The 24,754-nt window shown below is 43.3% G+C and overlaps 1 protein-coding gene and 1 long non-coding RNA gene across 2 annotated transcripts in view; one reads left to right on the forward strand and one right to left on the reverse strand.

The window, feature by feature from the left end:
- Window positions 1-24,754, forward strand: part of SLC12A4 (solute carrier family 12 member 4) — a 76,578-nt gene that overhangs the window by 1,079 nt on the left and 50,745 nt on the right. Inside the window, exon 2 of the mRNA XM_069965891.1 lies at window positions 5,815-5,932. Within this exon, the coding sequence (XP_069821992.1) occupies window positions 5,857-5,932 (76 nt within the window). The 5' untranslated portion in view covers window positions 5,815-5,856. The remainder of the gene's footprint in view (window positions 1-5,814; window positions 5,933-24,754) is intronic.
- LOC138789657 (uncharacterized) lies at window positions 23,577-24,462 on the reverse strand. The gene is made up of 3 exons (XR_011362752.1): window positions 24,396-24,462; window positions 24,229-24,313; window positions 23,577-23,683 (listed from the first exon to the last, which is right to left on the reverse strand). It is a non-coding gene; the product is annotated as an uncharacterized lncRNA (long non-coding RNA).

Raw genomic sequence — 24,754 nt, forward strand, 5'->3', positions numbered from 1 at the left:
GTATAACTTTATTATGTTCTATAATCTTTCATCAGCCGTCAACCGTGCTCCTGCTATTACATGGAGCGATGCATGGTCAGAGGTCGATGATTTTTAAACTTGCCGAAAGACAACGATTAGATGATAATCGGCTCCTCGGCTGATTATTGTCTTTATTACATGGGGTGATATCTGCCTGATTGCCCTGTCTAATCAGCCTCTAAAGCAGAGCAAGCGATGACTGAAAAATACTCAATACTCAATCAATATTTTCATGCTTTTGTAAATAAAATGTGTTTCAATTTTAATTACTTTTTTACACTTTAAAGTGACTACCACCAGGCCCAGGCTGAAGCACTGGAGGCGGGCCGACCCACCCTTAGTGGGAAGAAACCCCAGCCCCTCCATGACTTGACTCCATTATAATCAATGAAACCTTATCATAGAGGGGCGGGGGTTTCCTCCCACTAAGGGTGGGTCGGCCTGCCTCCAGTGCTTCAGCCTGGGCCTGGTGGTACAGTCACTTTAATGTGGGAAAACAGTAAGGTCTAATCAATAAAGATCCTGCTCTAGTTTTTCCTGAAAAAATATATTGGTCATTTAATAGGTAATTCAACATACTCATTGTTCTATTGGGTCAGCTCATGATTTTCTACTATTGTACACCCACATTAAGATTAAGGGGGAGATTTATAAAACATGGTGTAAAGTGAAACTGGCTCAGTTGCCCCTAGCAACCAATCAGATTTCACCTTTCATTCCTTAGAGACTCTTAGGAAAATGAAAGGTGGAATCTGATTGGTTGCTAGGGGCAACTGAGCCATTTCACTTTACACCATGTTTGATAAATCTCCCCCTAAATGCCTGTAACCTGCAGATATGTCTCTATTGCGCATAGGGGACTGAGGATGAAGTAACGCGTCCTACCTTCATCCTTGGTGCAGTTTCTGTGCAGTTTGTAGTTAAATCCTTTGGCACGTAAGGCTGGGTTCATACTGAGTTTTTGCAGTACGTTTACCGTATGTTTTATGAAAAAAAACGCATGCAATTAATTGTGTGCAGTCCGTTTGGATCCGTTTTATTTAAATTGACTTCCATCATGAAGAAAAAAACAGATCAAAACGGATGCTTTTTATTAGCTTACACAAAAATGTGGTTGACCACGTTTTTGTCTACATTAAAAGTAATCATTTAAAAAATTGATACATTACACGAAACACAAAAACGCAGTGTGAACCCGGTTTGGTGCCGATCCTCCCTTTCTAATGAATATCAGCGTAGAGTGTTAGCCGGGGCGAGACAGATCGGTGCACTGGTGGTGGTAGATCACAGAGAGTGAAGGGCATGACTGCATGCTTCTTCCTGGTATATCTACAGAACTTCTGACATGTCTCTGTGATGTGTTACACATGCTTTGCAATAATAGTAACACTTCAATGTACTGAAAATGGGATTTGATTTTGCTATGGGAAATGTGGTGTATTGTTAATATGGTATACATATACTCCTACCTTCAAGGGAATATACATGGAACTGGTAAAGACTACTCAAAACTTTATATTATCAGAAAAATTACAAATTTTCAATTTTATGTCTTAACCCTTTGAGGACCAGGCCCAAAATGACCCAGTGGACCGCGCAAATTTGATCTTGTGTTTTCGTTTTTCCCTCCTCCCCTTCTAAGAGCTCTAGCACTTTCAGTTTTTTATCTACAAGGCCATGTAAGGGCTTATTTGTTACAGGAATAGTTGTACTTTGTAATGGCGTCTTTCATTTTACCATAACATGTATGATGGAATTCCATATATATTATTTATGAAGATATAAATTGGTGAAATCGCAAAAAAGAATGCAATATGGTAACGTTTGGGGGGTTCCTGTGTCTACGTAATGTACTATATGGTAAAAGCGACATAATACTATTATTCTATAGGTCAGTCCGAACACAACCATATGCAGGTTACACAGATTCTCTAATGTTATATATTTTTTTTTAAATGAAATCCTTTTTTTTGGCAATTAATTATACATAAAATGGGCCTATTGTGACGCTTATAACGGTTTTATTTTTTCACCTATGAGGCTGTATGGGGTGTCATTTTTTCCGCCATGATCTCTAGTTTTTATTAATACCATATTTGTGAAGATCGGACGTTTTGATCACTTTTTATTAATTATTTTTTATATATAATGTAACATAAAATCGGTAATCCGCGCACTTTTTCCCCTATTTTCGTGTACGCCGTTTACCGTTCGTAATGACGCTTGTTATATTTTAATAGATTGGACAATTACGCACGCTACGGTATTTTATATGTTTTTTTGTATATTTTTATATGTTTTATTTATATAATGGGAAAGGAGGATGATTTCAACTTTTATTGGGGAAGGGGTTTTGGGGTTGTGTGTTGGTGTTTTTAACTTTTTTTTTTTTTTTTTTACACATTTGAAGTCCCTTTGGGGGACTTGTACATTCACTACTTTGATTTTTACACTGATCATTGCTATGCCATAGGCATAGCGTTGATCAGTGTTATCGGCGATCTGCTCATTGAGCCTGCCTGTGCAGGCTCAGTGCAGCAGATCGCCGATCGGACCGCACGGAGGCAGGTGAGAGACCTCCGGCGGTTTGTTTTACCGATCGGGACCCCCGCAGTCACACTGCGGGGGTCCCGATCGGTAAGTGACAGGGGACTCCCCCTGTCACTTACACTTAAACGCAGCGGTCGCGTGTCATTACCGGTGAGGTCCCGGCTGCTGATTGCAGCCGGCTCCCACCTGCTATGAAGCGCGCTCCGCTCCGGAGCACGCTTCATAGCGGGAGAAACACCCAGGGCGTACAGTTACGCCCTAGGTCGTCTGGGGACAGACGTCCATGGCGTAACTATACGCCCTGGGTCGTCTAAGGGTTAAAGTGTCACTTTTCATTTTTTATTTTTTTTTTTTTTTGCAGAAATCAATAGTCCAGGCAATTTTAAGAAACTTTGTAATTGGGTTTATTAGCCAACTATGCCATTATCTGCATTTAAAAAACCTTTTCCCAGGTCCCCCCCTCCCTCCTCTTTTCCATCCACTGCAAAAAATCTGGAAATTGTGACTTGTTGCATCAGACGTACCCAGTCTGTTCTAGGGAGAGGGGAGGGGGAGGAGGAAGGAGGCAGTTAGCCGACAGCAGAAAGCAGATAACAGAGGATTACAGGCACAGAGCTGGGTGAACCCTGTAATCAGAGCTCAGAGAGGTCAGTGGTGACTGTTAGAGGAGATAAAGGGTGAGGGATTTGTAGATTAACTCTTTGTTGTCCTGTTTTGGTGTTTTATTTAGCTCTCTCCATAGGAGAACAATGAAGACAGGGGGGAGAGCTTCAAACTGCTTTTTCATGATAAAAATGCATTTTTAGGCTAATAAACCCAATTACAAAGTTTCTTAAAATCGCCTGGACTATTGATTTCTGCAAAAAAAAAAAAATTCCAGACAGTGACATTTTTATAAATTCTATGAAATATTTGTACAGGTCAAACGTTTACTACCCAAACCCTTTACCAATGCAGTCTGCCTTTACAAACATTTGTGAAAGAATGGATTGTTCTAAAGAGCTTACTGATTTCCAGGGTGGTCCTGAAATAGCCTGCCATCACTAAAGCAGGTCAATTCCTGATTAGTGCTGATGTGAATGGGCCCTATAGAAATCAATGGGGACATAATTCATCCATAATGACAGATCCACAATTATAGGCAAAACATACAGACATGTAAATGAGACCTTTGATCTTTTACTTTTAACTGTGAGCAGTATTATTGAAAAGTGGAAGTGACAGCAACCCAATCATGAAGTGGCAGATTACATAAAATGAGGTTGCTGAGGTAAGTCACCACTAACTGCAGAGGTCCACCACCTTATTTGACATTAAAATCACCACACAAACTGTGAAATGGGAGCTTTATGGCATGAGTTTCCATGGCCAAGCAGCTGCATGCAAGCTGTACATCACCAGACACAAAGCATAGCATGAGATAGATTAGTAGAGTGATAAATCTTATTTTTTTATCTGGCAATCTAATGGAGAAGTCTGGGTTTGCAGCCTGCCAGGGGAACATTACCTGCCTTGGAATACTATTTTTCAAGGGTTCAAGAAATTTTGGACAATTGTAGGGAGTAGTTTGAGTTTGGCATTTTTCTCCTCTGGGATGACTGTGCCCCAGTTTTCTGGCATGGGCAATGTTTATCCTAGGTGACTTCTCTCCTCCAAGGTGAACTTAGCACTGCATACTTGCTGTAGCGTATAGTAGGATAACTTTGTAACGAGCTAGCATCATACATGCCTGTTCGCTTAGATGTCCAACTACTAACTCTCTGAACTTCCTCCCACCAGGAACTAACTCCTCCTACAGGGGTAAATCTAAACCCTCCTGTGAGTGGTGGGGCTGAGTGTATGTGTGAAAGAGAGGGAAGATAGGACAGGCAGAAGAGCACCAGCACTTGATATTGGTCAGCACATAAACACATGGTACAAAACAGTTAACCCTTGACTTCAGCTGTGCATAGAAGACACAAAAACAGTGGTGACACCTAGTGGGGAAAACAAAGTACTACATCTCCCACTTGTTTACCTTAAAGAGTGACTTACTCAGGTGCTCAGTCTAGATCAGAGTGTCTCAACTTGTGGTACACTTACCACAAGGGGTACGCGGCGCAGGTTGAGTGGGTACATGGTAGTAGTGCTGGGCGATTCAAAAAAGTGTGGGATCTGGTGCAGTGAAGAAGCTGAAGACACATGTAATTGTCAGCGCCTACTCTGCACTCACGTGTCTGCCATGGCAGTGCGGGGCACAATGGTGGTCTGGAAGGGGGAGAAGGCCTGTGTGCTGTGGTGCCCGGGCCAAGGAGGCACCGCGGTCTACATATTTTCCATCAACTATTTCGCTGGTTTCCCCAGGGGACACATGGCGGGGATTACTTGTTGTGGACAAATAAGAACAATTAGTAAGCCGTCTAAATTTTAATACAAAGTCATCAAATTTATATTTGCTCCATAGAGTATATAAAACTCCAGCATTGTTGCATAAAATTGTTTACTGTTTACTAGGACTATTGGATGACTTAAATCTTGATGACCATATCACAACTGGCATACAGCGTATCCTGTATCAGGCCCGTAAAACAATAGCCTTTCATTGGACAAGCCCTACAGCTCCTAACAAGCATGAAATGGTGTCTAGACTAAATGTGATGGTACGATTAGAAAGAGGGATTTATCTTAAACGTAAATGCCCTCGCAAGTTTGAAGTAATGTGGGGGCGTTGGCTGGATTCTCCCGGGCTGCCCACTGCAATCCTTTTGAGAGTCATTAGGAACCCAATGCAATTGTTAACTAATTTTTGAGAACTGTGCACAGGGGCGAGGGGGAGGTTCGAGGAGTGGGGAGCTAGGCTATTACTCTTTCTCTCTTTAAAATTTACTGCAATTTTTTCTTAGCCACCGTCCCCTTCGAGCCATAGTATAATACTGTTTCTGTAACGGGGTTGGTGCCCGCACAGGGCTGGACTGTTGACTCTGCATCAATCGGTGACATGCGGTTTCTTGTTACTGATTGTTGCAGTTTTTGTTCTATTTTCTTGGGTTTTTGTATCGGTTTTACAAAAAAGAAAAAATGAAAAATTAGCCAATAATAACACGATGGACGACAAGATATTTGCTGTTTTATTATGTATACTCTGTTGTACATGTATCAGATTTATTATGCGAGCTCTGCAAGACGCACTTTAATTTCTTTGTTGTTCACTGCATACTTCTAATAAAAACGATGTGATTAAATTTTTATTTTTTTTTACCACAGAACATTTGTAAATCACTCAGAAAATAGCACAACAGTAATGCAATGGATCTGATTTGTGGTGCTGACTGTGGACAAGAAGAATTTGTTATTGTAATCCTGGATAACCCTTTTAATGCAGGTATCACACCAACATAATCTAAAGTGTGAAGAAAAAGAAATGCCCATAAGTAGGGATGGTCCGAACCTGCCGAGGTTCGGGTTCCTACGAACCCGGACTCTCGGCAATGATTCCCGCTGGAATAGGCTGTATCCCATTTTTTTCAGGCGGTCTTCCCGCTTTATCCACCCTCTCCACGGAGCTTTAAGACAGCGGGAATCATTGCCGAGAGTCCGGGTTCGTACGAACCCGAACCTCGGCAGCTTCGGAACATACCTACCCATAAGCCATTGGTATTTATACATGTTTATTGGTGAGACAATACTAGAACATTCTTAGATGTATAACTCTGGCGGAATTTAGTGGCGTGATGAACAGCACAGCCACAAAGAAGGGGGGGATGGATTCTGCACCACCTAAATATAAGGGGGTGCTCCTACTACATACCTAAATATGTGCATAACCAACCAAAAGAGAACAACAGAGGTATGTAATTAGCGTAAGGCACACCACAACAAATTTAGGAAAATACAAAAAGGAATTTTTATTCACATGATTGCAAGAGACATATACAAATACATGAAAAACATATGGCCACAAACCCCCCTAACATTTAAAAACAATTAAAAATATACAAGGGACGGGGGGCGCATGCGCGCGGCTCACTGAGGAGGACGCGTCTCATGTGAGCTCCGCTCTACCCGCGGTGAAACCGGCATAAAGCAGCGCCATTATTTGGCACATCAGTACCAAACTATGTCCGGCCGGAAGGGGGCTCTGCCTAGAAGTGTTCGGAAGACTAAAGAGCGACTTACCAGCCGTCTTTCACAGTCTATCTCGGACGTCTTCCGCGCCATGCAGGCCTCACAGGAAAGCACGGGCGCCATCTTAGCTCCCTCCCAGGCCTCAGAGGATGACGCAGCTCAGCTCCCCGATCCTCCGGACACTCCAGCGTTATTTCACTCCATCAAGACTCTATTCAGGCAAGAATTGCACAAAGCTCTTTCTGATTTTACTGCACAAATTCATGAACTGGGCCAACGTGTCTCTGATGTGGAGCAAAAAGTAGATGAGATAGCGGACACGCTGGACTCAGATCGCCAAGACGTTATTGAGCATGCTGAACGTTTAGATATGATGGAGCTGAAACTTGAGGATTTGGAGAATCGCTCTTGCAGGGCAAACATCCGAATAAGAGGTATGGCTGAATCTTATGTGGACCTGAAGTCCACAGTCACTACCCTCTTTATGGCCCTACTTCCTGATGCATCGGCAGAAATGCTCCGATTTGATAGAATACACAGAGCACTGACTAAGCCCCGCAATGCTGACACCCCGAGGGACATTATACTGCGTCTCCATTACCCTGAAATGCGGGACTTAATTATGGCAGCAGCACGTAATCGGGACCCCCTGCCGGGGATGCCCCCCTCCGTGCACTTATACACAGACTTAGCCCCATCTACCTTGGAACGTCGACGCTCCTTCCGCCCGATCACCATGGCCTTGGTGAAGCAAGGAATAAGATACCGTTGGGGCTTTCCATTCTCTTTGGGCTTTGCTATCAACGGACATACCTACCTGGTCCGCACCACCCTGGAAGCATGTGAGGCCCTCAAGAAAGAAGATATCACCTGTGAGGACGGAGGGCTCCTTCCTAAACCACAGAGAGCTCCACGCCCGATGCGCTCCTGGAACGCACCCAAGAATCCTGCCAGCCGTAGATTTCAAGGAGTGGAGGATGATCCGGCACCAGACTGACTAACTCTCTCTTTCCTACAGTAACTAGTTCCCTTCTTGCCAGCATTGGTTTACCGCGGCCGGTTGCGGATAGTTATTCATGTTGCCTACTGTACCTTCGGGTATGCTTGGAAGTGGCTGGCATACTGTTTTGCTAGCCGCCATTCCAGCCACAAGTTTACAGACTTTTATGTTTGTTTTTGTTTCTTTGTCTTTGTTTCCTCTAGTTCTTCAGTGCAGTCCGTGTCTTGTGTTATGTGTGCTTGTTAAGTGCCTCTTATTCCTCCGTGGGATGTCTCCCTTCCATTGGACTTCATCAGAGTCTCGTGGGATCCATCTGTTCTACCAGGTCTTCTTAGCACAATGTTTTGCACGTTATAATGTGTAGGATCATTTCTCATAATGTCCGGGGTTTCAATTCCCCTATGAAGAGGAAAAAAGCCTTCAGGGACTACGCTAAACATAAGCCAGATATTATAGCACTACAAGAATGTCACTTTACTCCAAATTCCCATCCTAAATATTTTCACCCCGAATATTCTGTTCACTATATGGCCACGTACCACACCAAATCCAGAGGGGTGTTAATATTGTTTCATAATTCTTCCCCTGTTAAAATACACGAGGTTGTCGTGGACCCTGAAGGCAGGTTTCTCATTCTGCAAGGTACAGTCTATGATAAGAAAATTTGTCTTGTCAACTCCTATGCCCCAACAGACGATCCCCTGACCTTTTTCTCGTCTCTTTGTACCACCCTTTCTGACCTGCAATATGATGTGTTATTATGGGCGGGGGACTTTAACATGGTATATAATGGTCGGCTGGATAGATCGAATACTGCCCCTTTGCGGCGTACAGGCTGGCAACAACGCCTCTTGACATCATCCTTCCAAACTTTGGGCATTGCAGACACTTGGAGAGAATGTAATGGTGTGGCTCGGGGCTACTCTTATTACTCCCCTACCCATCGCCATTACACTAGAATAGACTGGATATTAACTAACTCTACGTTTTTACCGCATTTGTTATATGCCCGACATGTTGTATCAGCCTGGTCCGACCACGACGCAGTGTTAGCGGAGTTTGATCTTGCAGAAAAATTAGCTACTCCATTTAGATGGAGACTTAATCAATCTCTCCTTACGAATCCCCGAATAAGGCAGCAAATGCAAGAGGAACTCCAGTCTTTTTTTTAAACTAATGCGTCATCGTCGGACCCCTGCTGGATATGGTTGGCCCATAAGGCCTTTATGAGGGGCCGCTTGATTGCTGTGGCAACTAAGGTTAAGAGGGACCGTAATGCAGCCCAAGTAGCACTTGAGAACAAACTTGCCAGGCTTTCCATAGCTAATCAACGCAACCCAAAATTGTATCTCCATAAAGCTATCTCTGATGCTTAGCTACAACTCAATGCTGTTCTTTCCCACAGGACAGAGAAGGCACTTCGCTGGACTCAGGCAACTTACTATAAGTGGGCAAACAAGCCGGATAGACTCCTAGCTCGTATGTTGGCCCAGAAGCAGCGTTTGAACCAAATTCATAGACTGCAGGTACGACCGGGGGTATATTCCTCTCATCCTGACCGTATTTATAAGGCATTCCACTCTTTCTACTCCTCCCTATATTCTGAACCTCTCCCCCCCTCGCCAGCAAAGATAAGAGACTTCCTCCAATCCCTACCCCTCCCTACTCTTTCTCAGGAGGCCAGGGACGCCCTGAACCGCCCTATAACGGCGGAAGAACTGACTGATGCTATAGGCCGATTGAAGTTGGGCAAAGCCCCGGGCCCAGATGGGTACTCAGCACTATACTATAAAAAAGTTATATCCCTTCTTGTGAAACCTCTCCTCTCCTTCTATAACTCTTTACAGGATAGTACCTCTGTACCCTCTGAATGCGCTAATTACGGTGATCCCCAAACCCCATAAGGACCCCACGAGAACAGGCAACTACCGCCCAATCTCTCTCATAAATTTAGATACCAAACTTCTCACTTCCATTCTATCCTCTCGGTTAAACCTCCTCCTTCCCTCCCTCATACATAGTGATCAGGTTGGCTTTATCCCTGGGAGACAGGCCCCAGATAATGTACGCAAAGTGCTAGACCTTATTCAGTGGTCTAATTCCCATTCACGACCTCTGATGTTATTAGGTCTCGATATTGAGAAGGCCTTTGATAGTGTGTCTTGGACATACCTATTTAAAGTCCTGAGCACTATGGGATTCGGAGGATCTTTTACCCATATACTTCACCTTCTTTATTCCAACCCCTCTGCTTACCTTAAACTTCCTTCCTCCACTGCACAACCTATTTGCATAGCGCGGGGAACCCGCCAGGGGTGTCCTCTATCCCCAGCACTCTTTGCCCTTGCGATGGAGCCCCTGTCAACTTCCCTTCGCCTAAATCCTAATGTCAAGGGAGTTGATATAGCTGATTGTTCATATAAGATACATCTCTTCGCTGATGATTCCCTCCTTACCCTTACCTCCCCACTAACCTCCCTCCCAAACCTCTTGACTGTCCTTAACGATTTTGAGAAGCTCTCCGGCCTCAGGCTCAACCAATCTAAATCTGAAACTCTATATTGCAAAGTCCCTTTAACTCAACAGCAACTAATAAACTTAAACTTTGGCTTTAGCCCCCAACCCCGCTCCTTGGCTTACCTAGGAATGAAACTTACACCCTCGCTTTCTACGCTCTATTCTTCCAATTATTCCTCTCTTTTCTCCTCTATCAGAGCTGATCTTAAAAAATGGAATGTTCCTCACCTTTCTTGGATAGGCAGAATAAATGCGGTCAGGATGGTGGTGCTACCACGTATCTTATACTATTTCCGGTGCCTGCCCATACCATTGGCTAACTCTGATTTGGTGAGTCTCCAACGTGACCTTATGCGATTCATTTGGAATGGCAGACGGCCGCAAATTCCTAAAAAGATAATGCTGATTCATAAACGTTTTGGGGTTTATCGGTACCTCATCTGCGCAACTATTACACTGCAGCACCCAACTGCTGTTGGTTAACACCCCTCATGCTGCCCCTAGTTGGGTTCGATTGGAGTCGGACCTTGTGTCACCTTATTCTTTACCAGCCCTAATGTGGTCTTGTTTGCCCACTCTGCCACGGTTACATGCCTCAGCCCAAATAGTGCTCCATTCTCTGGCGCTCTAGAGAAAGGTACGCTTTAAATAGAAATTGAAATCTGCTGTCTCTCCGTTGTCCCCCCTGTTTGGAAATCCCTGCTTCCCTCCCGGTTTGCTGCAGATCCAGTTTGCCTGGTGGAAAGCCAATGGACTGCTTAGACTACAGGACTTTTTATGTAGAAAACGTTTGTATACTATGGAGGAGTGCGCCCGCCAATTTAGTCCACCTCCATCTGAAATATACCGATTACGACAAATTTATTCCTTCTTTTCCTCTCTTAAGGTGGTTGGAGCTGAAATTTCTCCGTCCGACTTTGAGAGACTAGCCTTATACACCCCTGATAGGATTGGAATGTTGTCTACTCTCTACAGTTTGCTGAACTCACTCCCGCCTGATCATAAACTTCCTTATATGACCCAATGGGAGTCAGACCTACATATCACTATGTCCCCCCTTCAATGGCAAACTAGCAGTGAGCTCCTTAGTAAGGGCAGCTGGCAGGTAGCGCTTTCTGAAACAGCCCTTAAAATTCTCCATAGAGCATATTATGTCCCTGCTAGGCTAAATGCAATTTATCCTACAGTTTCTCCCCTTTGCTTTCGGCGCTGTCAAGCCACTGGTGACATGCATCATATTTGGTGGTTGTGCCCAGTGGTGCAGACCCTATGGTCACAAGTGGTTCAGCTGGCGGTGGACGTGGTGGGATACCCTCTCCGTTCAACGCCTCAGCTATGTCTATTTGGTGTCAAACCCTCCCGTATGCCCTATAGGCCATTTAAGCTGGCTCAACTTATTTTAATGGCAGCCAGAATATATATAGCTTCCAGTTGGAAAAAACCTCATCTTCACTTAGATAAGGTGAAGGACAAGGTCAACGATATCATGTTATCTGAAAAAATTGCTGCGACCAGGGGAGATACAGTGGAGGCGTTTGAACGAACCTGGAGACCGTGGCATACCTCTTCCCACGTGAGGGATATTTCGTACTATATTACTACTTGATTTGGCACTACTTGCTATTTATTTTAGCCATTGAAACTGTACTGCACTATTTCTGTTTGTTCCCTATGATCATTACTTGCTTGATTGCTCTTTTTTCTTTGTTCTCTATGGAGGCCGAAAAGGCCCATATGCTTGTACTATGCATTGCCTTGAGATTGCAATAAAATTGATCTGTTTGATACTAAAAATATACAAGGGACCTATAAAATATAAAGGTACCCTAAGACTCAACAGCCTATATGAAATATATGCTCCGGATGCAAACAGAAATCAATAGCATGATAAAAGGTCAAAAAAATCCCAAAGAGAAAATGTGAACATGTGCAAGTGTAAACTGATACTACTGAAATATATCAAACAGACAACTAATCAAGCCCAAAATAGAAAGCCACCTAAAAAATGAATAAATGAAAGTGCATCACTGTAAACACAAATGAGCCACACTTCACCATATCGAAAAAAAATTATGAGCAACCGGAGCAACAAGGTTGGAGTCCATGACCCTACGCGTTACGTTCCCTACTGGAACTTCGTCAGGGATTATTGGTACGGAGGCAAGTGCCCATATTTATATATACGTCAATAATATACACATTGTGCACATATGATACCTGTTAACTAGTGCGTGATGGCCCGGCGCCATAGGTCCATATTAGATACGCACAAGATGGCCGCGGCGTTCCAAGGAGTACAGTGCGCAGGCACCGATGGCAGAACGTGCGTCGCGTCAACACGCTGCTTGACGTCAATATACGCAAGCGCAGTGATAATGAGGGCAAGATTGCCCATACAGAGAATGGAAGTACGGTACCAATACCTCATTGCGCAAGCGCAGATAATACAAGTATAATATTCAGTCCAATAATGATTATTCGCTGGAAATATGCGCCAGCGCCCATGCAGCCCTAATCAAACCGTATATTCGGCAGTTAGCAAGCATGATACCACTGTACTCAAGACGATTATCGTTTAGCGCTCATAATAAGATAAACCTTCGTGCATAAGACCGATTCAACAATAAATGTAACAGCATGCATTGAGATCCTACCATTATAAATATATTTTTTGTGTAAACAGTAAGAAATAATAAAAAATGAGAATAATAAATGGATGGTTACAAAAAGTATATAATGAGCAATGGACAGAGGATATAATACAAGATAATATAGCATCGGACCATCACGCACCAAAATGAAACTGAAAAATCAAAGATAAGGATATAAGTAACCTAAGTAACTAAAAATATCTCGCATCTATATGTATTATCAAATAATTTCCAGCAGACCTGTACAAATCATAAAGAGGATAAATCATTCATAGGGTGAACGGGAAATAACAGCATCAGAAAATCCCAGATATACATGCATGTATATGCAACAAAAATATGTCCATATATTACAAAAAAGGGGGAAAGAAAGATCCATTTCATATCCTGAAAGCAATAAAATTGAAGAGGCAAGTGAGATCCAAGCTGATCATAGTGCGGTCCAGGTGTAGACAACATTAGCCCGAAGTCTTGACGTTGTACGGAATTTAACAAGGCAAGATGGTAGCCATCGATTAGTATGATCCAAAACCAATGCATCACAAGGAAATTGGAGTGAAGTGAGCAGTCTAGTGAAAAATTCTAGTGGAAAAATGAACAATGATCAAAAACCGTGAATTCATTATTAAAGAGGCTGACAAAGGCGGGAACATAGTTCTTTGGCCGATTGATCAGTATTTGAGTGAGGCCAAGCGTCAATTAAACAACAGAAAGTACTATGCACCAATTCCTTCTGATCCGACTGCCATATTTAAAAAGAAACTGGATAGACTCCTAATTACATCTTTGGAGGCCGGGATCATCACAAAGAAAGAGTTAAAATTTCTTACAGTTGATAAACCTGTTATACCCACCTTCTACATGCTACCTAAGGTGCACAAATCAGTAATCAACCCGCCCGGGAGACCTATCGTCTCGGGAATTGGAGGTCTTTGTGAACAGTCTTGTACTACTTTTTTCTACAGCCTTACGTCCTGATACTCCCCTCTTATGCCAGAGACTCCTTACATCTCATTGAGCAATTGGAAGATGCGGAGATTCCGGATGGAGCTTTGCTTGTGACACTGGATGTGGAATCCCTTTATACGAATATTGGACATGATGTAGGGGTAAGGGCGATATCCACTTTTTTGCCCCCTGGGGACATGCAACACAACTCGTTTCTGCTTGAGCTCCTTTATTTCATTCTGAATCAGAATTATTTCATGTTTGACAACGTCTTCTACAAGCAGGTATCAGGGACGGCCATTGGTGCACGTTGTGCCCCCTCCTACACCAACCTCTTTTTGGGGCAACCCTAGGGCCTGCTTTCAACAGCATGTTTTTAAATGGTACCGGTACATCGATGACATTCTCATCGTGTGGACCGGTACCAGAGATGAATGTAAAACATTTGTGAACTCTTTGAATCATAATGATTTCAACATTCTTCTTACTTTCCATATTTCAGACGCCGAGGCGGAGTTCCTGGACCTAAAGCTGATGTTACGTGACAACAGAATTCAGACTACTTTACATCGTAAACAAACGGCAACAAACAGCCTCTTGGAATACAACAGCTTCCATCAACAGCACCTTCGCGATGGTATACCCACTGGGCAATTTCTGCGCATCAGGCGGAATTGCTCAGATGTTCAAGATTTCCTTCATGAGGCCAATTCACTTACACAGAGATTTAAAGGACGAGGTTACCCGAAGAAGATAATCTCGAAAGCCTTCCAACGGGCACGTGACACAGAAAGATCACATCTATTACAGCCTAGAATTCGCAATAATTCAAATAAAGTTAGGATGATAACCACATACAGCAACCAGTGGAATGACATTTATTCAATATTGCAAAAGAATTGAGGCATTCTATTATCAGAACCAAGACTTACTCCACACATTACGGAAAGACCACTCCTGACTGCGAGGAGAGCGAAAAATCTCAAAGACATTCTCACAACAAGTCATTTTACACGACCTCGTACTGCCCTGAATAGGGGCACCAGACTTAACCCCTTAAAGACAGAGCCTGAAATGGCCTTAAGGACAGAGACAAATTTTATGAATATGACCTGTGTCACTTTAGTAATTAATAACTTCGGGATGCTTTTACCTATCCAGATGATTCTGAGATTGTTTTCTCGTGACATATGGTACTTTACATTTCTGGTAAAATGGAGTCGATCCTCATAACAAATCTTTATGAAAAACACCAAAATAACGTGAAAAATTGTGAAAAAATGCATTTTTCCAACTTTGAAACCTTTCTGCTTATACAGAAAATGGTTATGCCACATAAATTATATATTAAATAGCATTAGCAACATGTCTACTTTATGTTGGTAGCTTTTATTAAACTATATTTCATTTTTTTTAGACAATAGTAAGCTTAAAACATTAGCAGCAATTTTCCAAATTTTCAGTAGAATTTTAAAATCAGATATTTTTAGGGACCTGTTCAGGTTTAAAGTGTATTTGAGGGGACTGTATGTTAGAAAGCCCCACAAAGCACCCCATTTCAGAAACTGCACCCCCCAAACTCTGCAAAAGGGCAACCAGAAAGTTTTTTAACCCTTTAGGGGAGTCACAGAAATAAAAGCTAAGTGTGTAAGAAATTTGAAAATTTTTATTTTCTGTGCAGAGATTTTATTGTAATCCAATATCTTTCATAATGATAAACCTATTAGCAGAGAAATGCATCCCAATATTGATTGCTCCGTTTCTGCAGTTTATAGAAATACCCCATATGTGGCCCTATTGCGCTATTTGACGCAACCACAAGCCTCAAATATAAGGGAGCGCCTAGTGAATTTCAACGCCTCCGTTATATTTGGTCATTTTTGACCGTACCACTTCAGGTTGGCAGAGGCTCTGGGGTGCCAAAACCTAAAAAGCACCCCTAAAGGGACACCATTTAGAAAACTACACCCCTCAAGGAATGTAACAAGGGGTGCGGTGAGCATTTGGACCCCACAGGTGCTTCACAGATTTTCAGAACAATGTGGCGTAAAAAAGGAAAAATTCTATTTTTTACACTAAAATGTTGTTCTAGCATTCATTTTTCATTTTTACAAGGGGATAAAAGAAAAAAAAACACCAAACGTGTAGCGCAGTTTCTCCCGAGTACATGTGGACATAAAGTGCCAAGCGGGCGCAGGACGAGCCTCCAAAGGGAAGGAGCGCCAATTGGCCTTTGCAAGCTGGATTTTACTGGAATGTATTTCAAGGGTCATGTCGCATTTACAGAGCCCTCGTACTGCCAAAACACTGGAAACCCCCCACAAGTGACCCCATTCTGGAAACAACACCCCTCAAGGAATCTAACAAGGGGTTCAGTAAGCATATGGACCCCACTGGTGACGGGCACAAATGTGGAACAATGTGACGTGAAAGGGAAAATTTTCATTTTTCCACTTTCACTGCACAAATGTGGCCATCATCAAGGGGTCCATATCCTCACTGCACCCCTTGTTAGATTCCTTGAGGGGTGTAGTTTCCAGAATGGGGTCACTTGTGGGGGGTTTCCAGTGTTTTGGCAGCACCAGGGCTCTGTAAATGTGACATGGCGTTCATCATCCATTCTGGCCACATCCAGCCTCCAAAATCCAAATGGCGCTCCTTGCCTTTGGAGGCTTTCTCTGAGCCCACATGGCACTTTATGTCCACATGTGGGGTGTTTACGGACTCAGGGGAAATTGCTCTACACATTTTGTGTGTTTTTTTCTCTTTTAACCTCTTGTGAAAATAAAAAATTGAAGGCTAAACCAACATTATAGTGTAAAAAATGTAATATTTAATTTTCACGCCATATTGTTCCACATTTGTGCCCGTCACCAGTGGGGTCCATATGCTCACTACACCCCTTGTTACATTCCCTGAGGGGTGTAGTTTCCATAATGGGGTCACTTGTGGGGGGGTTCAACTGTCTTGGCAACACAGGGGCCTTTTAAATGCAACATGGCCCTCGAAATCCATTCCAGCCAAATCCAGCCTCCAAAAGCCAAATGGCGCTCCTTCCCTTTGGAGGCTTACCCTGCACCTGCATGGCGCTTTATGTCCACATGTGGGGTATTTCCATACTCAGGGGAAATAGCTCTACACATTTAGTGTTTTTTTTAATGTTTTAACCCCTTGTGAAATGAAAAAATCAAGACAAGATCAATGATTTAGTGTAAAAATTAAACATTTTTTACACTAAATGTTGGTCTAGCCTTGATTTTTTCCTTTTCCACAAGGGGTTAAAAAAGAAAGTGAACACAAAACGTGTAGGGTAATTTCCCCTGAGTACGAAAATACCCCACATGTGGATATAATGTGCCATATGGGCACAGGGCAAGCCACCAAAGGGACAGAGCGCCATTTAGAGGCTGGAATGGAGGATGGCGGCCATGTCGCAATTAAAAAGCTCCTGTGCTGCCAGGACAGTAGAAACCCCCCACAAGTGACCCCATTCTGGAAACTACACCCCATAAGGAATCTAACAAGGGGTGCAGTGAGCATATGGCCCTCATGGTGACGGGCACATATGTGGAACATGTGCCGTGAAAATAAAAAATACAATTTTTTCATTTTCACGGCCCAATGTGGCCGTCACCAGGGGGCCATATCCCCACTGCCCCCCTCGTTAGATTCCTTATGGGGTCACTTGTGGGGGGTTTCTACTGTCTTGGCAGCACAGAGGCTTTGTAATTGCATCATGGCATCCTCTAATGGGAATGGCGGCCATACCTATTTAGCTGGGGAAAAGGGACAATTATTAATCTATTTGGGGGTATTAGGCCAATTATTAGTTTATAAGGTTGAAAATGACAGGTGTCCATCAAATTCAACCTGTGTTGATCCAGAGAAAGGCAAAAAACCCTCGTGAGGCAGATGACAGTAGCTTTATAACAGGGGAAAAATTCCTTCCTGACTCCATAATAGCAATCGGAATAATCCCTGGATCAACGTGACCCCTGAAATAGGAATAAGGGTCAGAATTTAGAAAATGTAGAACTCCAATGACGTGTGGTACGCCTTGAAGCGATCCTGTATGCAGAGAGGTGATCAGGACAGGCGTCACACTGGTAAATGGTATCCTTCCTGATCCCCCTGTTACGCCACGCTCTGCACTTCTTCTGGGGTCTCCAATTTTCAGCGTGGGGGACGTCACCTGGAAAATGTTACCCTGGTGCGATACGGGGTCCCTCATATCCAGAAGCGCTGGGTCCGCTCCATGGCTGCTAAATATTAGGGCTTTATTATTACGTCTGATGTTTTCGGATCGTGCCGCAAGCTACAGTAGCTCGGGCAGCGAGGCACCAGAAGAGGGGGTTGCTGGTATAAAAGTTATCCCCGTACAGGTGGTAACCTTTATCCAGCAGTGGGAAGATCAGTTCCCGAATGCTCTCCCCACTAACTCCGAGGATGGGTTCATCTGGAGGCATCTGGGGGTGGATTTGGGTGTCCCTTCCTTCATACACTGTAATGGTACCTGCACACTGCGGAATGGCGAAGGATAACCCTTTGTGCATTCCGCAGCTGGCATCCGCTGGCGGACTGATGGAGGCGCACGTCTCCTCTCGTGTCACACTCCATTCTATGCACGGGCGGATTCTGCCCTCTGTCTAAAGAGTGAACGTGTTCATTCTTTGGACGGACAACGGAATCCGCCCGTGCATAGGATGGAGTCTATGACACGGGGGGAGACACGCGCCTGCATCAGTCCGCCGGCGGGTGCCAGCTGCGGAATGCACAAAGGGTTATCCTTCGCCATTCCGCAGTGTGCACATACCCTAAATCTGTAAGTGTTCCCTGAGGTACTCTCACAGAGTTTGTAGAATTTCACCCCATACCGTCATCTCTTATTGGGACGGTACTGGTGGGAAAGACGTGTCTGGGGGGCAGCATACACTACGCTACCCCCAGACACGTCACTGGATGATGAGGATGAATGGAGGAAAGAAGGATCCCCCCATTCATCCTCACTGGCTGTTTCGGTGTCGGAGGCAATAATAGCGTATGCGTCCGCCACTGAAAACACCCTGGGGGCCATCTTTATACGGGGATTGGTATATGGGGTATGTAAATGTGTAGTGGTGTAGTGTAAAACTTTATTTCATGTAGTGTGGTGTAGTGTAGTGTTTTTTACGTGTTTTTTTCACAGTAAGAAAAAATATCCCTACGCCAAGAAAGGAGCTGCTGATAAATGCCGCACTTATGTGCGGCACTTATCAGCAGACAGTGGCGGTAGTATATAGGGGGGGAAAACGCCCCTACGCCAAAAAGGAGGAGTTGCTGATCAGCGGCGCACTTACGTGCGATACTGATCAGCACTCAGCGGCGTTAGGACGCAAAAAAAGAAAAAAAAAATCTTTTTAACCCAAAGCAACTGATCAGTGAATGATATTCACTGATCAGCCGCTAGGGGGGAGTAGAGCGACGCTGCTGGAGATTGCCGAGGCCCGCCGAACCCGAGGACCCGAGTGATTACGAAGATTTCCGACGCTGGACGACCAAACCCGGAAGTGAACCGAAGAAGACGCGAGGACGGCGCAGACCGCAGATCGTCGCTCCGGATGCCCAGATCAGGTGAGTATGGTACACGTGCACCCCACACACCTGTTCTGCACCCCTCAGCTACCTAGCTGAGGGGAGCAGAACCCGGCAAAACTGTGTTTTTACAGTATGATCGCCGTGATGGGCTGGCCGGTACTGGCCGGCCTATCTCGGCGACACTTATGGCGATTGGTGCTATCTCGGACAGCACCAATCGCCATTGCTTTCCGGGTCACCGATGACCCGGAAAGCTGTTTTCAGCTGTTATATGCTGATCTGTATTGATCAGCATATAGCAGCGATCGTCGGCACGGGAGGGGTTAATCACCCCCCATGCCGACGAGCAGAGATCAGTGAACACACAGCGATCGGGGAAACATCGGGCGTAAGTATACGCCCGTTTGCGTTAAAGCCCACCCTGCGGGGGCGTATAATTACGCCCCATGTCGTTAAGGGGTTAACCTCTTAAGGACATAAGACGTACCGGTACGTCCTATGTCCTCACTTGCACTTCAAAGCGGGGCCGCGCGGCGGCCCCGCTTTGAAGTGCCGCGATCCCGGGTGCCGCGTGTAGCCCGGGACCGCCGCTATTAGCGGGCACGGTCTGATCGCCGTGCCCGCTAATTAGCTAATCGGAGGCAGCTGTCAAAGTTGACAGCTGCCTCCGATTACCGGAGGCAACCTTTCCCTGGTGTCTAGTGGGGGAGATCGCTCCTCCGGGACGTTGTCCCGGAGGAGCGATCTCCGTTACTGATGCCGGCCGGGGACGCGTCCAAGATGGCGCCGTCCTCGGCTCGGCACTCGTTTGTTTCCGGCTGCAGCAGCCGAAAGCAAACGAGTGCCGATCTCATGGATCTCTGCAGCATATCTATGCTGCAGAGATCTCAATGAGAGATCCAAGTGTATATACTAGAAGTCCCCCAGGGGGGCTTCTAGTATATGTGTAAAAAAAAAAAAAAAAGTGTTGTTAATAGTAAAAAGCCCCCTCCCCTAATAAAAGTCTGAATCACCCCCCTTTTCCCAGGTTTTAAATAAAAGTAAACAAATAAATAAATAAATAAACATGTTTGCTATCGCCGCGTGCGTAATCGCCCGAACTATTAATTAATCACATTCCTGATCTCGTACGGTAAACGGCGTCAGCGCAAAAAAATCCCAAAGTGCAAAATTGCGCATTTTTGGTCGCATCAAATCCAGAAAAAATGTAATAAAAAGCGATCAAAAAGACGTATATGGGCAATCAAGGTACCGATAGAAAGATCACATCATGGCGCAAAAAATGAAACCTCGCACAGCCCCATAGACCAAAGGATAAAAGCGCTATAAGCCTGGGAATGGAGCGATTTTAAGGAACGTATATTGGTTAACAACAGTTTGAATTTTTTACAGGCCATCAGATACAATATAAGTTATACATGTTATATATCGTTTTAATCGTAACGACTTGAGGAACATTCATAACAAGTCAGTTTTACCCCAGGGTGAATGGCGTAAAAACACATTTCCCCCAAATAAAAGAAATGCGTTTTTTTTTTCAATTTCCCCACACTTTGAATTTTTTTCTGGTTTCGCAGTGTACTTTATGCAAAAATTCAGCCTGTAATTGCAAAGTACAATTAGTGACGCAAAAAATAAGGGCTCATGTGGGTTTCTAGGTGGAAAAATGCAAGTGCTATGACCTTTTAAACACAAGGAGGAAAAACCGAAAACGTAAAAACGAAAATGGGCCATGTCCTTAAAGGGTTAAAGGCTCTTACCCGTGCGGTAACTGTAATATATGCTCCTTCATGAGTCCCAGCCAACATTTTGACAATCCAAAGGACGGCCACCGGTATACATTGAACAACTATATTAATTGCGGCACCAGGGACGTGATCTATGTGATCACTTGTTCGTGCCCTATGGTGTATGTTGGGCAAACGACACAGGAATTACGGAGGCGGATACAACAGCATCTGTCAAATATTCGGAGAGCATCATCCACAATACATGAAACACCTGATTTGACATCGGTGGCTGCACACTTTAAGGAATATCACAGAGGTAAGTTTGACGATTTGCATGTTGTGGGCCTCGAGAAAGTCTCAATGGGTGTCAGGGGTGGTAACATTGGCAAACTTCTTTTACGTAGGGAGTCTAGGTGGATTTACCGTCTAGGCAGCTTAGTCCCGGATGGCATGAATGGAGAACTTTTGTATACTTGGTTTTATGGGAAAGTATAGATCTCTATAATCCTTGTAGTTATTTATTGTGTTATTTAATCTTCCTTCTCCTCCCTTTTTTGTTCTTCCTTCCTTCTTTCTTAGTTTCCTTTTTTAGGCTTTCTTTTCTTTTTCATCCTTCATCATTTTATTAACTCACATATATAATAAATACCATATTCACACGGTTTTTGATCATTGTTCATTTTTCCACTAGAATTTTTCACTAGACTGCTCACTTCACTCCAATTTCCTTGTGATGCATTGGTTTTGGATCATACTAATCGATGGCTACCATCTTGCCGTGTTAAATTCCGTACAACGTCAAGACTTCGGGCTAATGTTGTCTACACCTGGACCGCACTATGATCAGCTTGGATCTCACTTGCCTCTTCAATTTTATTGCTTTCAGGATATGAAATGGATCTTTCTTTCCCCCTTTTTTGTAATATATGGACATATTTTTGTTGCATATACATGCATGTATATCTGGGATTTTCTGATGCTGTTATTTCCCGTTCACCCTATGAATGATTTATCCTCTTTATGATTTGTACAGGTCTACTGGAAATTATTTGATAATACATATAGATGCGAGATATTTTTAGTTACTTAGGTTACTTATATCCTTATCTTTGATTTTTCAGTTTCATTTTGGTGCGTGATGGTCCGATGCTATATTATCTTGTATTATATCCTCTGTCCATTGCTCATTATATACTTTTTGTAACCATCCATTTATTATTCTCATTTTTTATTATTTCTTACTGTTTACACAAAAAATATATTTATAATGGTAGGATCTCAATGCATGCTGTTACATTTATTGTTGAATCGGTCTTATGCACGAAGGGTTATCTTATTATGAGCGCTGAGCGATAATCGACTTAAGTACAGTGGTATCATGCTTGCTAACTGCCGAATATACGGTTTGATTAGGGCTGCATGGGCGCTGGCGCATATTTCCGCCGAATAATCATTATTGGACTGAATATTATACTCGTATTATCTGCGCTTGCGCAATGAGGTATTGGTACCGTACTTCCATTCTCTGTATGGGCAATCTTGCCCTCATTATCACTGCGCTTGCGCATATTGACGTCAAGCAGCGCGTTGACGCGACGCACGTTCTGCCATCGGCGCCTGCGCACTGTACTCCTTGGAACGCCGCGGCCATCTTGTGTGTATCTAATATGGACCTATGGCGCCGGGCCATCAAGCACTAGTTAACAGGTATCATATGTGCACAATGTGTATATTATTGACGTATATATAAATATGGGCTTGTTGCTCCGGTTGTTCATCATTTTTTTCCGATATGGTGAAGTGTGGCTCATTTGTGTTTACAGTGATGCATTTTCATTCATTCATTTTTTAGGTGGCTTTCTATTTTGGGCTTGATTAGTTGTCTGTTTGATATATTTCAGTAGTATCAGTTTACACTTGCACATGTTCACATTTTCTCTTTGGGATTTTTTTGACCTTTTATCATGTTATTGATTTCTGTTTGCATATATTTCATATAGGCTGTTGAGTCTTAGGGTACCTTTATATTTTATAGGTCCCTTGTTGTATATTTTTAATTGTTTTTAAATGTTAGGGGGCTTTGTGGCCATATGTTTTTCATGTATTTGTATATGTCTCTTGCAATCATGTGAATAAAAATTCCTTTTTGTATTTTCCTAAATTTGTTGTGGTGTGCCTTACGCTAATTACATACCTCTGTTGTTCTCTGTTGGTTGGTTATGAACAGCACAGCCATGAGGCCTTTTTGGATTTAGATGCAAGATGTAATTTTTTTCCCCAACTCCTACTCTTTTTCTGTCTTCTCTTTCCAGCCAGGAGTTGACTTTCTTATGTTTCTCATCACGTTTATTCCTTTCGTCCGATCGGCTCTTTTTGAACAAAAAGCGGATATTTGGGAATTTTTTAAACTTTGATTTTTTTATCATTTTAGCAGCCATGGTCACTGTGTCCTCTGTCTCTTTCGGCCCAGGCTCTTCCTTCATGATGGTCACTGTTTTTTGCGATTTTTACATCTTTTGATGTTTCTCTTTCCTTGGGGCTGTCTGTGTGAGGTTCGTCCTCCACTTTTGCCATGGCTTTTGGAATATCTGTAATGTAAAAGGGAAACCAAATGTTACTGCTGTAACCAGGTCTTGAAAGACTGTACAATAGATTTATGGGTTTGCTTTTTTATTGGAGTATATCCATCAGGGCACTTATGGAAAATCCACAGGATATGCCATAAATGCTTCCTAGATGCAGGTCCCACTTCTGGGATTCACACCTATTTTAGATCAAAGGCTTCCAGATGGGACTCCAATAGGAATTACACAACTTATTGGGATCATCATGCCTACCAACTACGACAGCCACAAATAAGCCAGAGGGTGCCAGGGAGTCCTTAATTTAAATATAGATGTCAGTCCAGGGGTGGGTCCCACATCTAGGTGACACTTATGGCACATGCCAGTACTTTACTAACAGATTTTAAGGGTAACCTGGTGACCTTTCATTTTCATCTATGAGAAGACCAATTCTAATAACAGTATATAAGGAAATAGCATGTACATTCCTTATAATACAAGTATATGGTTACCATTTAGAATTAATGTCTGAAGACAAATCCTCTTCCTTTAAGAATAGTAATTATTACCTGGCTTATGGACGACAACTTCCTCTAAATCAACTGCTTTCGGTCTGTGACACGACTGCGTCTGCGACGATACCAGTATGTAGCGCTGTGAAACAAAGTAAAGTGTTTTAGACAAACTGATGTAGATGACAATTTTGTACGGTCAGAACACAAGAACAGGAACTTACCAGAGTATGATGACAATTATAACCAATACCAGGACCAGGCCAACTATCAGGCCAACACTGCCTTTGCCTGTTAATAAACAGAGACCGTGATTAATGTATTATTATAATAGGATTATTATTTGTTATTATTACTATTATTCTTTTAGTTTTGGGGGTGATCTTTAGACCTTCCTGATGCCACAATTAGTAATAATGATTTATATAGGGGATTGGCATCTCTGGCTGGATGTGGTTGAACTAGTCTGTGAACTATGGTGACTGGTGTTTGTATATCATGAACATCATTGTGGCTTTTCATGACTGATCTCTGAATCACACCCTGGAATGGTTGTTCTACTCCATAGAGAAGACCCTTGGGG

Source organism: Dendropsophus ebraccatus, chromosome 4 (genome assembly GCF_027789765.1).
Source record: "Dendropsophus ebraccatus isolate aDenEbr1 chromosome 4, aDenEbr1.pat, whole genome shotgun sequence".
In the NCBI taxonomy this organism is placed as follows: Eukaryota; Metazoa; Chordata; class Amphibia; order Anura; family Hylidae; genus Dendropsophus; species Dendropsophus ebraccatus.